The sequence below is a fragment of the Hyaena hyaena genome, unplaced genomic scaffold (genome assembly GCF_003009895.1).
Source record: "Hyaena hyaena isolate Hyena2069 unplaced genomic scaffold, ASM300989v1 scaffold_632, whole genome shotgun sequence".
Lineage (NCBI taxonomy): Eukaryota > Metazoa > Chordata > Mammalia > Carnivora > Hyaenidae > Hyaena > Hyaena hyaena.
The window spans coordinates 163,338-175,425 of record NW_024081263.1 but is presented as its reverse complement, the minus strand read 5'-3'; the positions used below and the strand labels follow the sequence as shown (position 1 = coordinate 175,425).

Genomic DNA, 12,088 nt, shown 5'->3' with positions numbered 1-12,088 from the left:
GAAAACAACAACGTATGTACAAGCCCTAAACGATCCTCTCTCTACTTGATTTGACCTCCTGCTAATCTCCCGCTGGCCCATTCTGCTCCAGTCCCACTGTACTTGCAGTTCCTCGACCGTATCAGTCATGTTCCTGCCTGGGGTTTTTGCACTAGCTGTACCCCGAGCCTGGAATGTCCTCAGATATCCGTAACTTGCTCCCTTACTTCCTTCAGATCTTGACACCAATGTTACCGCATAATTGCCTTCCCTGAGCATCCTAGCTAAAACTCCAAATCCTGACCTTCCCTATTCCCCTTCCCTGCTTTATTTTCTTCCATAGAATCGATATCATCTATCTTATTAAGTATTTTTACCTGTTTATTTCATTTATTATCTGCCTTCTTTTAGAATACAAGTTCTGGGGGCGCATGGGTGGCTCAGTCGGTTTAGTATCCTACTTTAGCTCAGGTCAGGATCTCGCAGTCATGCTATGTGCTGATAGCTGGGAGCCTGGAGCCTGCTTCCGACTCTGTATCTCCCTCTCTCTGCCCCTCCCCTGCTCGTGCTCTGTTTCTCTATCTCTCAAAAAAAAAATGCATTAAAAAAAGTTTTTTTAGAATACAAGTTCTGTGAGGGCAGTGCCTTTTCTATTAACTATGGCTGTTTTCTTTGCCATCAGGAACAGAGCCTCGCCTATGGTAGGCGTTCAGTAGATACACTGTTTGAGCACTTGTTTTGGGTCATCGCTGCCCTGAGCACTGGGAGATGGGATAATGAGCAAAACCTGACCAAGTTTATGAAACTTAAGTCTTGGGCAGCTGTGGTCTAGTTTTCGCGTGTATGATCCTACCCGCGGAGGTCTTAGAAGACTGACTCCAGCCCTAGAGTCCTGGGGTAGGACCCAGGGGTGTGTACAGTGCATTCGGCTCCCCAGGAGATTCTGATGCAAGGGGTCACGCTGGTTGCTGGGACGGACTGAAATTACTATCGTTCAGGACGCCCGAGGTCTCATTTCCACAGCACCATCCACTCTCCGTTAAACAGTGTTGCCTGCCCTGTCTCCCCTCTAAACAGGGAGGTTTTGGACTGCTCCTCTCTGTGGCCCCTGGGTTCTGCGCCGCGTAGGTGCCGGTAACTGCTTGTTGAGAGAGCGAATGATGAATGAACAGTCAGAAGACGGATGAATGTATAACGGGACTCCGGTTAGAAAAGGAACTTCAAGAGTTCAAGATCTAGAAGGTGGGAACGTTTCCAAAGAGTTTCCCTGTGCTCCAAGGTTGCAGGAGGAGCTCGTGTTTCCGAGGTCGTGACGCGCTTGCTCCGCTGCGAAGGTGCCCCGGGCCCGGCCGGAGCGGCCGCGGGGAGGCGGAGCGCCGGGGCGGCGCTGGCACCCACCCTGCGGCCTGGCAGCGCTCTTCTCAAGGCCAGGCGCGGCCGTTGCCATAGCTACAGACACAGCCTGGAGAGGAGGGGGCGGGTCCGGGCTCTACGTCATTCCTAGCGCGACGCGGCTCCGCGCCTCCCGCCTCTTTCGGGAGCGAGACCCTCCACCCGCCTCCCCGGCTCTCCACCTGCGCGCTTCCCCCGCGCGCGCCCTCCCCCGCTCTGCGCCGGCGCGGTGCTCGCCAAGGCGCGCAGGGGAGCCCGCGAGGCGCATGCGCCTTGCGGGGCCCGCCGCCGCTCTGGTGTCGCCGCCGCCGCCGTTGCTGCCGTTGCCGCCTCCCTGCCGGCAAGTGTGGGAAGGAGGAGCTGAGGGCCGCCGCCGCTGTTGCCGCCATGGGGGTGAGTGAGGCAGACAGAAAAGACGCGAGGGCCGGGAGCGCTCCCCGCTCCCCTCGCCCCCTGCGCCCCCATTGTTCCTTGAACCCCCTCTCACGTGACCCCGACACCCTCCGGCCTCACGTGACCCCCCAACCCCCACATGAACCGACTCCCCCATTCTAAGTGTCCCTCAACTCGGCGCAGCCCGGGGAGCCCTCGGGGAGCCCTCTTCTCCGGGCCCCACCCCCTTAGGTGTCCCCCCCAACCCCTCGTGTCGTGCCCGCCCCTCCTCAGCTGACCTCTTATCTTCTTGGCCTCTCGCTGACCTCTGCGCGGTCCCTGGGGTGCCCCCCCCCGCCCCCAGGGGTCACCCCTCACCTGGCTGTCACCGGCTTCGCGGCTTCCCACGTCCCAGGCCGACCCTGGCTCGGAGGGAACCGAGGCCCGGAGAAGAGGCACCCAGCCAAGGTCACACAGGCAGTGAGCAGGGGCCAGACCCAGACCTGGGCCTCCCCAGCCCTCTGCCACTGGCGGCGCTTGCCGCCGCCGCCCGGATTCTCGCCGGGCAGCCGGCGCCCCTGCACTCTTTCCAAACCTCCCCACCGGCTTCCTTCTGCTCCGAAAACGCCCTCTTGGCTTCCAACGGAGGCCTGTTCTCCGGGCATCGTAGATGCAGCGCAGTGATTATAATTCTTACTTGGCTTGTTAGTAGTCTAAGTACTACAGGTGGTCTTGCGCGGGGGAACTGTGAGCAGGGGACCGGTGGCGGCCCGCCGATGGCTCCGGCCCAGATGGATAGTGACCACCTGTTCCTCCTGAGACCGCCTGGAGGTGCGCCTGGCCCTGGCACGTGGGGACAGAGGGGCAGAAGTTGCTCAAATAGTTCTGCGAGTTCACCTTCCTGCGTTCCAGTTAGAGTAGCCGCGGTCGCTCTGCTGTGGCTGGCCCTGCCTGGCACTGCACGTATTAGTTTTAACCTGGAATTTTCCCCACCTTGAGGAAGGCCGGCCTCTGAGCCAGGTAGCCCTCAGTTCTGCCTTCACTGGCCAGCAACGTGATATTGGGCCGGGGCCGGTGCCGTGGCCTTCATCTATGTGATAAGGATGGTGATACCATCCCCCCCCCCCAGATGTGAGGATTAAATGAGATAGCGGTTGTCAGCAGCCACATGGGTGCCTCTCAAATCGTGGCTGTTATTTTTGCTTGTATTTTCACCTCACCTTTTACTTGAGTTGTCTAAAATAGATCTGGGCTATTTTCAGTCCGTTGGGTTTGTCCCTCCTGTTGTTAACCTAGATTTTCCCGTTCAAGAGGTTATTGACTGAACATGTCAACTTGGACAAAAATAGCCGTCTAACCCCTGTCGAAGTGCTTTACGTAATCCATGTCAAAAAGCACACTCGTCTTGTTTCAGCAAGGAATTTTGGGTGCTGCGTACTTCGGGTATAGAAAATCAAGCCTAGAAACCTCAGGCGTATTTAACCTAGATTCTGGTGAAAGGTCCCAGACCCCAACTCTTACTGAAATGGGGTAAAATTGGGGCGCCTGGGTGGCTCAGTCAGTTAAGTGCCCGACTTTGGCTCCGGTCACGATCTCGCAGTTCGTGGGTTCAAGCCCCGCGTCGGGCTCTGCGCTGACATTGTAGAGCCTGCTTGGGATACTCTTTCCTTCTCTGCCCCTCCTCCCCACTCATGCTTTTTCTCTCTCAAAAAGAAAGAAAGAAATGAGGTAAAGCTCTGCGCCTGGTATCCACTCGGTACCCAGCATCAGCCACTACAGACCGAGCAGAAAACAAAAAGTGTAACCGGCCATTCTGGCCAACACTTCCTTATTGGTTGAGTTGAAAGAGCAGGACTCAGAGATACCACGACCCTTGTTTCCTCTGGGGCCTGCGCATTATTACTCATACTTCACAGATGTGTTTCTCACAACGGCCCCTATCTAGTCTCTTCTGGCCTAAAGCTCGCTGCAAGAGAGAAACTGGCATCTTCCTCCCCAAAACAGAGCTGGAACCCTCTCATTCTCCTCACTCCTCACCGGTGGGGACTGGGGACTCCCTGGCTCAGTGTCAGGAAGGCCAGTGCTTGTAGCCACACCCTCCTGGAGGGCCCTGCTGCCTCGGACAGCCTGACCCCAGGCTCTAGAGTCTCAGAGCAATCCGCTTCTTCAGAGGTTGTTCACCCTTGCTGCCCTGAATGTGTTGTCTTTTAGGAACTAGAATTTAGATCTCTGGCTCCCTTTGCTAAAAAACAGGCTTTGTTTTGTTTTGTTTTGTTTTGTTTCTAGATACTGGATACTTTGAGGGGTGAAGGTATTGGTACTGAGAAGCTAAGAGGCGCCAAAACTCTTTTCTGAAAGGTGGCCTCCTGCCCGCATCTGTGTGCTTTTTGTTTCTTACTGTCTCAGTGTGACTCTTGGCCGTCCAGGAACTGTAGGTGGAGATGCTACTTTGATAGGAGCAGCAAGGGAGGGGCAGTGCCCTGGGGGCTCAGGCGATTAGGCTTCCCAGCTGTGACCAGGTCATGGTCTCACAGTTCGTGAGTTTGAGCCCCACTTCAGAGTTCTCTCTCTCTGCCCCTTGTGGGATCCTTTCTCTCTGCCCTCCATTCACTCACACGCGCTCTTTCTCTCAAAAAAAGGGGGGGAATAGCAAGAGGAGGAGTTTCACAGCTTCGTGTGTAAACACTTATGTAACACGTAACGCTTCATAACAAGTGCTGGATAAATGTAGTTGATGTTGTGGAAGAAGCTCGGACTTTAGGGTTCAGACCTGGATTTGAATCTCAGGTGATTCACCCCGCAAGTATGGACTTAGTGCCTACGGTTTGTTGAGCACTGGGTACACTGATTAATTTTACCAGTGTGACCTCTACCTCATGGAGAGTACAGTTTTGTATGAGTGGAGGGAGGGGGTGGTAGGCAGACTTCTTTGAGAACTCTTCACTGGCTCTGTGACCCTGAAAATTATCTAACCTCTCTGTGCCTCAGTTTCCTTATCACGGAAGTGGGCACACATAACTTGCTGAGTTATCATAAGGACTAAAATAAATCGCCTTTTTTTTTTAATGTTTTATTTTTGAGAGAGAGAGAGCATGTGCAAGCAGGAGCGGGGCAGAGAGAGAGAACAGAGGATCTCAAGCAGGCTCCGAGCTGACGCCACAGAACCTGACGTGGGGCTCAAACCCACAAGCCGTGAGATCATGACCTGAGCCGAAGTCAGATGCTTAACGGACTGAGCCACCTGGGCGCCTCCCCCCCCCCCCCCCCCATCGCCTTCATTAGTCAGAAGAGCGTGTGGCTCTAGGATCCTTGTAGGCAGTACAGCCCTGATTGTTTACATCTAGTACATTTTTGTCCTCAGACTGTCCTGTGAGGTGGAGGCATTGTTAGCCCCATTTTACTGATGAGGAAATGGAGATTCAGACAAACTAAGTAACTTGCTGAAAAGAGGTTAAATAACTTGCCCAAAGTCACACAGCTGCTAAGAGGAGGAGCGAGGATCTCGTCCAAGTCTCTTGACTCAAAATCCCATACTCTTTTTATTATGTAAAGCTCCCTTGGGGAAGACACTTAACCACAACGAGCTTTACTGTTCACTGTGCTTATTTCCCATTTTAATTAGGAGACTTTTCCGGTGTCCCTGCAGGATGGCCTCACCTCCGCAAGGCAGGGCCAAGCTAATTGGAACAGTAGGAGCCCACTTTTCCTCGCATGTGCTAGGTTGGAGGGGGAGCCCCCTCTCCTCCCGCCCCCCCCCCCGCCCCGGCTGGAGCAAAGCACTTTGAGGGTATTCTTTTGTGATCTGCTGCCTCGGGCCGCCGCGGCGGCCCCAAGCCTCAGGGATGCCCGGCTTGCCTGTTCCCTTGTGAGAATGAGCCCGAGCCCATAAATCTCCCGGAGGCCTGGGGTTGGCCCTCCTGCTGCTTGTGCATGGAATTCCTTCCTTCCTGGGCTTCAAGATGAGATGCCGTGGAGGGGACCCACGTTTCCAGTGGCTTCTGGGTCCAGGAGCCACCTGCACCTCTGATCTCTCAGCTCTGTATTGAGAGAGAACTAGCACGCAGGGTGGAGGAGGGGAGCTTGCTTCAGTGCTCACTTCTCACCTGTCCTTACAGTGCTCCTGTGAGGCCGGCAGTCGTGTCCCCTCTTCTCTGGGGCTGGGCTTGCCCTCACAGGTCATGTGAGGGCGGCTGGAGGAGCGCTGGCCTGGCCTGACCGATGCCAATGCGCATGTTCTTTCCTGGAGACCCGCCGTCTTGGGTTTCCCTGTTCCTCACCCCTACCCCCGTGTAGATGGTGCGGCTTGGGGCCGCACCGTGTGGGCACCGTGGCTACCTGTCAACCATCTCCAAGGCACAGGGGATGAGAACTGGATTGCCGCGTGGCTGCCTTCAGGGCACCTGAGGTCTCACCTCTGTCTTGGCAGGATGGAGAAGGAGAAGGTCTTTTGACATTGACGTTGACCTTCCCGTTGGGAGGCAGCATGGCTGGGGGGCACACCCTGGATCCACGGCTCAAACCTTGGGATTGAATCCTCTGCCATTTGCTCTCCAGGGGGCTCTACAGGAGAGTCACACCCTGTCATACCCACACGTCCCTTTGAGCCCTTTCCTCAGGTGTCCGTGGGCATGATGGTTTTTGCCCTGAGGATGGAAGCAGTTATTTGTGAAAGTACTTTTCAAGCTTAGTGTATCCCTAAATGTTGTTTTGAAGTTCAAGTTCCCAGAGGAAGAGGTGGATGGTGAAGGGAGCTGGTCCTGTCCCCAGTCGGTCCTGGCATTATCAGGACAGCCCTCACGCTTCTATCTGTTCCTTCCTTCCTTTATTTTTTTTTTATTTTAAACTTTTTTAAAAAAATTTGTTTTGAGAGAGAAATTGAGAGAGACAGAGACACCGCAAGGGGGGGAGGGGCAGAGAGAGAGTGACAGAGAATCCCAAGCAGTCTCCATGCCGTCAGTGCTGAGTGGTGTGGGGCTCAAACCCATGAAGCTGAGAGATCACAACCTGAGCGGAAACCAAGAGTTGGACACTTAACCGAGTGAGCCCCCCAGGTGTCCCTGTTTGTTCCTTCCTTTGGGAAGGTGAGAAGTGGGGTCTGGCCTCGCCTCCAGCACAGCGCTCAGCTCAGGGATAGTAAACAGCTGGTGGGAGGGCGAGTTGGCACGTAGAAGAACAGTTCCTGTGAGTCCCTTGTGCCCGAGCTCTTGCCTTCTGGTCCCTTGAAATGAGAGTTCAGCAGTGTCCTTCCTCAGAGAGCCGAGGGTAGAATTGATCCTGAAGCTTCCAGCAGTTGGTTTTTCAGCCCGCCCTTTGCTGGGGCCAGTCAGCGAGGGGGCCAAGGTGCAGCTGCAGGCGGCAGAACCTCTCTGGGGAGCTCGGGGCACTGGGAGGTGGGGTCCGAAGAGGCAATGCAGTTGGTGACAAGGCAGAGCCGAACTGCGGGCGCCCTGGGAGCCCTGGGGATTTGGGCTGGGCTCCGCGGGGAGTGGGGAGGAGAGCCCTCGGTCACTGAGAACCGGCCAGACGCACCCTCACCGGCGTGCACCTCGGGACGCCTTCTGAGCCCAATCCGTCAGTTGAGGAAAGGAGGTGCAGCGGAGGCTGGCTCTTTCCGAGCACCACTCCGAGGAGCAGAAAGAGGCCTTGCAGAAAGTCTGTCAGACTCCAGATGGGCTCTTTTTCCCGTGTCATCAGCTTTTTACAGGAGGGTGAGAGGGTCCATTTAGGCCCGAGAGAACCCTGTGAGCCTTAAGGCTCCACATGCAGTTACCGAGGTGGGGGGGGGGGGTTGCCATTCACGCCTCTTTGCTCCTCCTTGGCTGCCTCTGTGGCCTGCACCGTGTGGCCTGACACACGGTCAGCAGGGCCTCTGTCCCCAAGTGTCCCCCTCATTCTGCTCTTGTCCATACCTGGTGTGCATGTGCCTGCCGCTCGTTGGCCTTGGGAGCGCGGCGCTCAGGGAACAGAGTGCCCTGGGCCCCGGTTAAGAAAGGGGGCCTGGCTCCCAGGGGCTCCCCCAGCCCGAAGCTTTGCTTCTGGAGCTGGAGGACACTGCACAGGCTTTCAGTAAGCTTCCGCTCAGGAACAGCTGTCAGCGGTCACCTCAGATGCCACCTCCTCCCTGAAACCTACCCTGAATGTGTCTAAAATTAGTTGTTCCCTCCTTAGGCGGGAATGGATGAGCGTGTATCTATTAGGCACCTGCTGGGGGACAGGCCTTGTCCTGTGCCCTCACTGGGTCCCCACAGTAACCTGGCAGCCCCGAGGGTCAGGAGTCTTTCTGACCGGGAAGCCGAGAAGTCTGGGGATGCCCCTGAACCCTCGGGACTAGAACACGCTTGGGCCTTTACCAGCCGGCCATGTGGGCAGCAGCTGGGACCAGAAACTCGGCCGCTGTGTCCAGGCCCGTGTGCGCAGGGACTGACGCTTCGGAGCCTCCGAGGGGAAGCCGAGCCTTTGGTTGGCCACAGCCCTTCAGCCGACTTTGCCTTTCCCTGTTGCAGAGGAAGTCAAGCAAAGCAAAGGAGAAGAAGCAGAAGCGCTTGGAGGAGCGAGCAGCCATGGATGCCGTGTGTGCCAAAGTGGACGCCGCCAACAGGGTGACTCCCTCCTTCCCAAGTCCCCTCCTTCTAGAACTTCGGCTTGGGTTTCAATTTGACTTCTTTTGGCGCCACCCTGTGGCGGAATTCTGTTACTGCCCAGCGCGCGTCTGGGCTGCCTCCTTGCCGCTGAGGAAAGGGAGCCAAGGGAGCCAGCCACAGGTTGGCCCCTGCGCTGCTCCTCTCTGTGGGTCTCCCTCCCTCCGTACCAGTGGCAGAGGGTCTGGAGGCATTTTTGTTCGGATTTTGCATTTTGGTGAGGAAACCTCCCTGGTAAAACGTGACAGTTTTCTCATTTGTTCTTCAAACTTGTATTGACTGGCCACGAGGTGCCAAAGGCAGTGCTGGCACCAGGGGCGGGGGCAGCAGCCGGGTTCCGGGGGCCACAGTCCGGGAGGGAGTCCCTGCGAAGCTCGGCCCCCAGGTGGTCCTAGGAGCAGGCTTGGCTTCCCAACAGAACTGGAGGCGTTCCGGTCACCCTTACTGCCCCCACCCCTGCCCCGTTCTTGCCCCCATTTTAGCCCACGCACTCAGCAGTCCACGTTTATAAGGACGTTCAGGGACGCGATTGTTCCCGTTGGGTTTGAACCAGGTGAGGTTAGTTGGGGGCTTCTTAGAAGTACACAGGTGGATCAAGTGGCCTCTTTTCTGGCTCAGGTGGCCTGTAGGCCAGTATTAGTGGGAGGCTAGCCGAGTCTCCTGGGCCTTCTCGCTAGAGCCCTCCCTGCATGGGACTCCAGAGCCCAGGCGGCAAGGAGAGTTCTGTCTGAGGGCTAGTCCCAGCATGGGGGCCGCACAACATCATACTTCACTGCGGGCTGCGACTGGGCCACGCATGCGTCGGCTCTACTTGACTTTTCCTTCCCTCCACAGCTTGGAGACCCTTTAGAGGCTTTCCCAGTGTTTAAGAAATATGATCGAAATGGGTAAGTTTCTCACGCCAGCCATCATCTCCTTGCATGTCTGAAGAAATTCACCTTTCCAGAGCATGTTTTTCTCTTTTGTTATGAAAAAGAAGCTAGGCCTCATGTCTTGTGGGTACAGAATCCCCCACTTAGGGTGACACAGGAACCTTTAAATGAACAAAGATGGCACAGTCTTAGACTGATGTTTCTTTAGGGTTTGAAATTTTCTCTGGGTGAAGAATCAGAGAGCTGATACGAACTTAAAAAATCATCTAGGCTGACTACCTCCTTTTATGCAGGGGGAAACTGAGGCTCAGAGAAGCTGAATAAGATTTCTGAGCTACAGAGTTTCTCCCTGGCAACTGAGGGGGCTTTTAATTCCCAGTCTACAGCTCCTTCCTGGAGTGTATGGTGTCATTGTTAAAAGCTACTTACTAGGGGCGCCAGGGTGGCTCAGTCGGTTAAGCGTGTAACTCTTGATTTCAGCTCAGGTCATGGTTCATGAGACTGGGCCCTGCATTGGGCTCTGCACTGACAGTGAGGAGGCTACTTGCCATTCCCTTTGTCCCTCTCCGTCTGCCCTCTCCTGCTGGTGCACGCGTTCTCTCAAGAAAATTTAAAAAAATGTTTTCGGGGCGCCTGGGTGGCTCAATGGGTTAAGCATCTGACTTCAGCTCAGGCCATGATCTCACAGTTCACGAGTTCGAGTGCCACATCGGGCTCTGTGCTGACAGCTCAGCTCCTGGAGCCTGCTTCGGTTTCTGTGTCATTCTGTGTCTCATTCTTTCTCTGCCCCTCCCCCTCCTCCCTCTCTCTGCCCACTCATACTTGGTCTCTCATAAATAAATACATATTTTGAAATTTTATTTATGTTTTAATGTTTATTTATTTTTGAGAGAGAGACAGAGAGCAAGCAGAGGAAGGGCTGAGAGACAAGAGATACAGAATCTGAAGCAGGCTTCAGGCTCCAAGCTGTCAGCACAGAGCCCAGCACGGGCAAAAAGTTTTTTTTTTTTTTTTATGTTTATTTTTTGAGAGAGAGAGAAACAGAATAGAAGCAGGGGAGGGACAGAGAGAGAGAGATGGAGATTCAGAATCTGAAGCAGGCTCCAGGCTCCGAGCTGTCAGCACAGAGCCCGATGTGAGGCTTGAACTCACAAGCCGTGAAATCACGACCTGAGCCGAAGTCAGATGCTTAAGGGACTGAACCACCCAGGCACCCCAAAAAATACTTTTTTAAAAGTTACTAGGTCATGCCCCGCGTCGGGCTCTGTGCTGGCTGCCGGCTCGGAGCCTGGAGCCTGTTTCAGTCTGTGACTCCCTCTCTCTCTGACCCTCCCCTGCTCGCGCTGTCTCTCTCTCTCCTAGAAATAAATAAAACATTTAAAAAAAAAAAAAAAAGTTACTAGGGGCGCCTGGATGGCTTAGTCGGTGAATTGTCTGACTTTCGCTTAGGTCATGATCTCGCGGTTTGTGGGTTCGAGCCCTGCGTCGGGCTCTGTGCTGACAGCCAGCTCAGAGCCTGGAGCGTGTTTCAGAGTCCGTGTCTCCCTCTCTCTCTGACCCTCCCCTGCTCGCGCTGTCTCTCTCTCTCCTAGAAATAAATAAAACATTAAAAAAAAAAATTACTTACTGGCTGTGTGACCCTAGACGAATGACTTAACCTCTCTCTGCCATTTTCTAATCAGAAATGGGTCTAAGAATAGTACTTTCCTCATGGATTTGTCACGAGTATTAGATGTAAAATGGTAGTGCTTGGAGCTTACCAAAAGCTAAATCAGTGTTAGCTGTTATTACTACTGTTATTGTTACTAATCCAGTTTGCTCCTGTGGGATCTGGATTAAAACCTCCTTCCCCTTTCTGTCCTTTTGGTTTATAAAATAGGAAGCATAATCTGTTTAACCAGAGATGCTGTTGGCTTAGGGGGAAACGGGTTATGATTTTAGAGAATCATAGCTATGGGTTTGAATCAAAACTGTACCTCTTATGAAGAATTTTCAGACAAGCTACACTCCTTAACCCTCATTTTTTAATCTGTTAAATGGAGTGGTAATGCCAAACTTGCAAGGTTTTTTGTTTTGTTTTGTTTTGTTTTAATTTATTTATTGTTTATTTTGAGAGAGAGAGTGAGAGTGCAAGTGCATGAGCAGGGGAGGGACCGAGAGGGTGGGAGACAGAGAATCCTGCGCACTGTCACTGAGGAGCCATACTGGGGGCTCGAACTGATGAACCGTGAGATCGTGACCTGAGCCGAAATCAAAGACTTGGATGCTTAACTGACCGAGCCACCCAGGCACCCCTTGCAAAGTTGGTTTAAGGAGGAGAGAGAATTCTATCCTGTTCTGTAAGTGGCAGCTGGTGTGAGTATTTTAGTCAAGCAGAAAGACAAATGCAAACATGAGTTATGAAGTAAACGCTTTAATAGGTGACACTATTGCTGCTTTTTGTAGCTCTGTCTGAATCTGATAGTGTCACATTCTTTTGTTCTTCCTGTCTGTGACCAGTTCCTCCAGTAGCCTTGTCATTCAGTGTCCAGGAAGTCCTTTGACGTAGTTTAGAGATACCTTACTGTGGTATCTTCTAGTGTTCTATATTCCACATTCCTACTGACTTTTCAGAAATCAGGAACAGCTCTGAAGCAGGCACTGCCAGCCAACTCTGGGCTCCTTTGGTGCCTAGAATTTTGTGTGAGCTGTGTGGCTGTGATCCTGCTTTAATGTACTTCCAAGAACTCAGATTAATGGAGAATTCATATCTGCAGACCGACCTTAGGAAAACCTACAGCTAAGACCGACGCAGTGCTGTGTTTGGGCATTTCTTTTTTTTTTTTTTTTTTTTTT

At 53.7% G+C, this 12,088-nt stretch overlaps 1 protein-coding gene across 1 annotated transcript in view; it reads left to right on the top strand.

Annotated features, from left to right (window-relative positions):
- The first annotated feature begins 1,609 nt into the window (after nucleotides 1–1,609).
- NAA40 (N-alpha-acetyltransferase 40, NatD catalytic subunit) overlaps nucleotides 1,610–12,088 on the top strand; it is a 15,662-nt gene continuing 5,183 nt past the window's right edge. Inside the window, exons 1-3 of the mRNA XM_039257719.1 lie at nucleotides 1,610–1,764; nucleotides 8,247–8,342; nucleotides 9,216–9,268. Of these exons, the coding sequence (XP_039113650.1) occupies nucleotides 1,759–1,764; nucleotides 8,247–8,342; nucleotides 9,216–9,268 (155 nt within the window). The 5' untranslated portion in view covers nucleotides 1,610–1,758. The remainder of the gene's footprint in view (nucleotides 1,765–8,246; nucleotides 8,343–9,215; nucleotides 9,269–12,088) is intronic.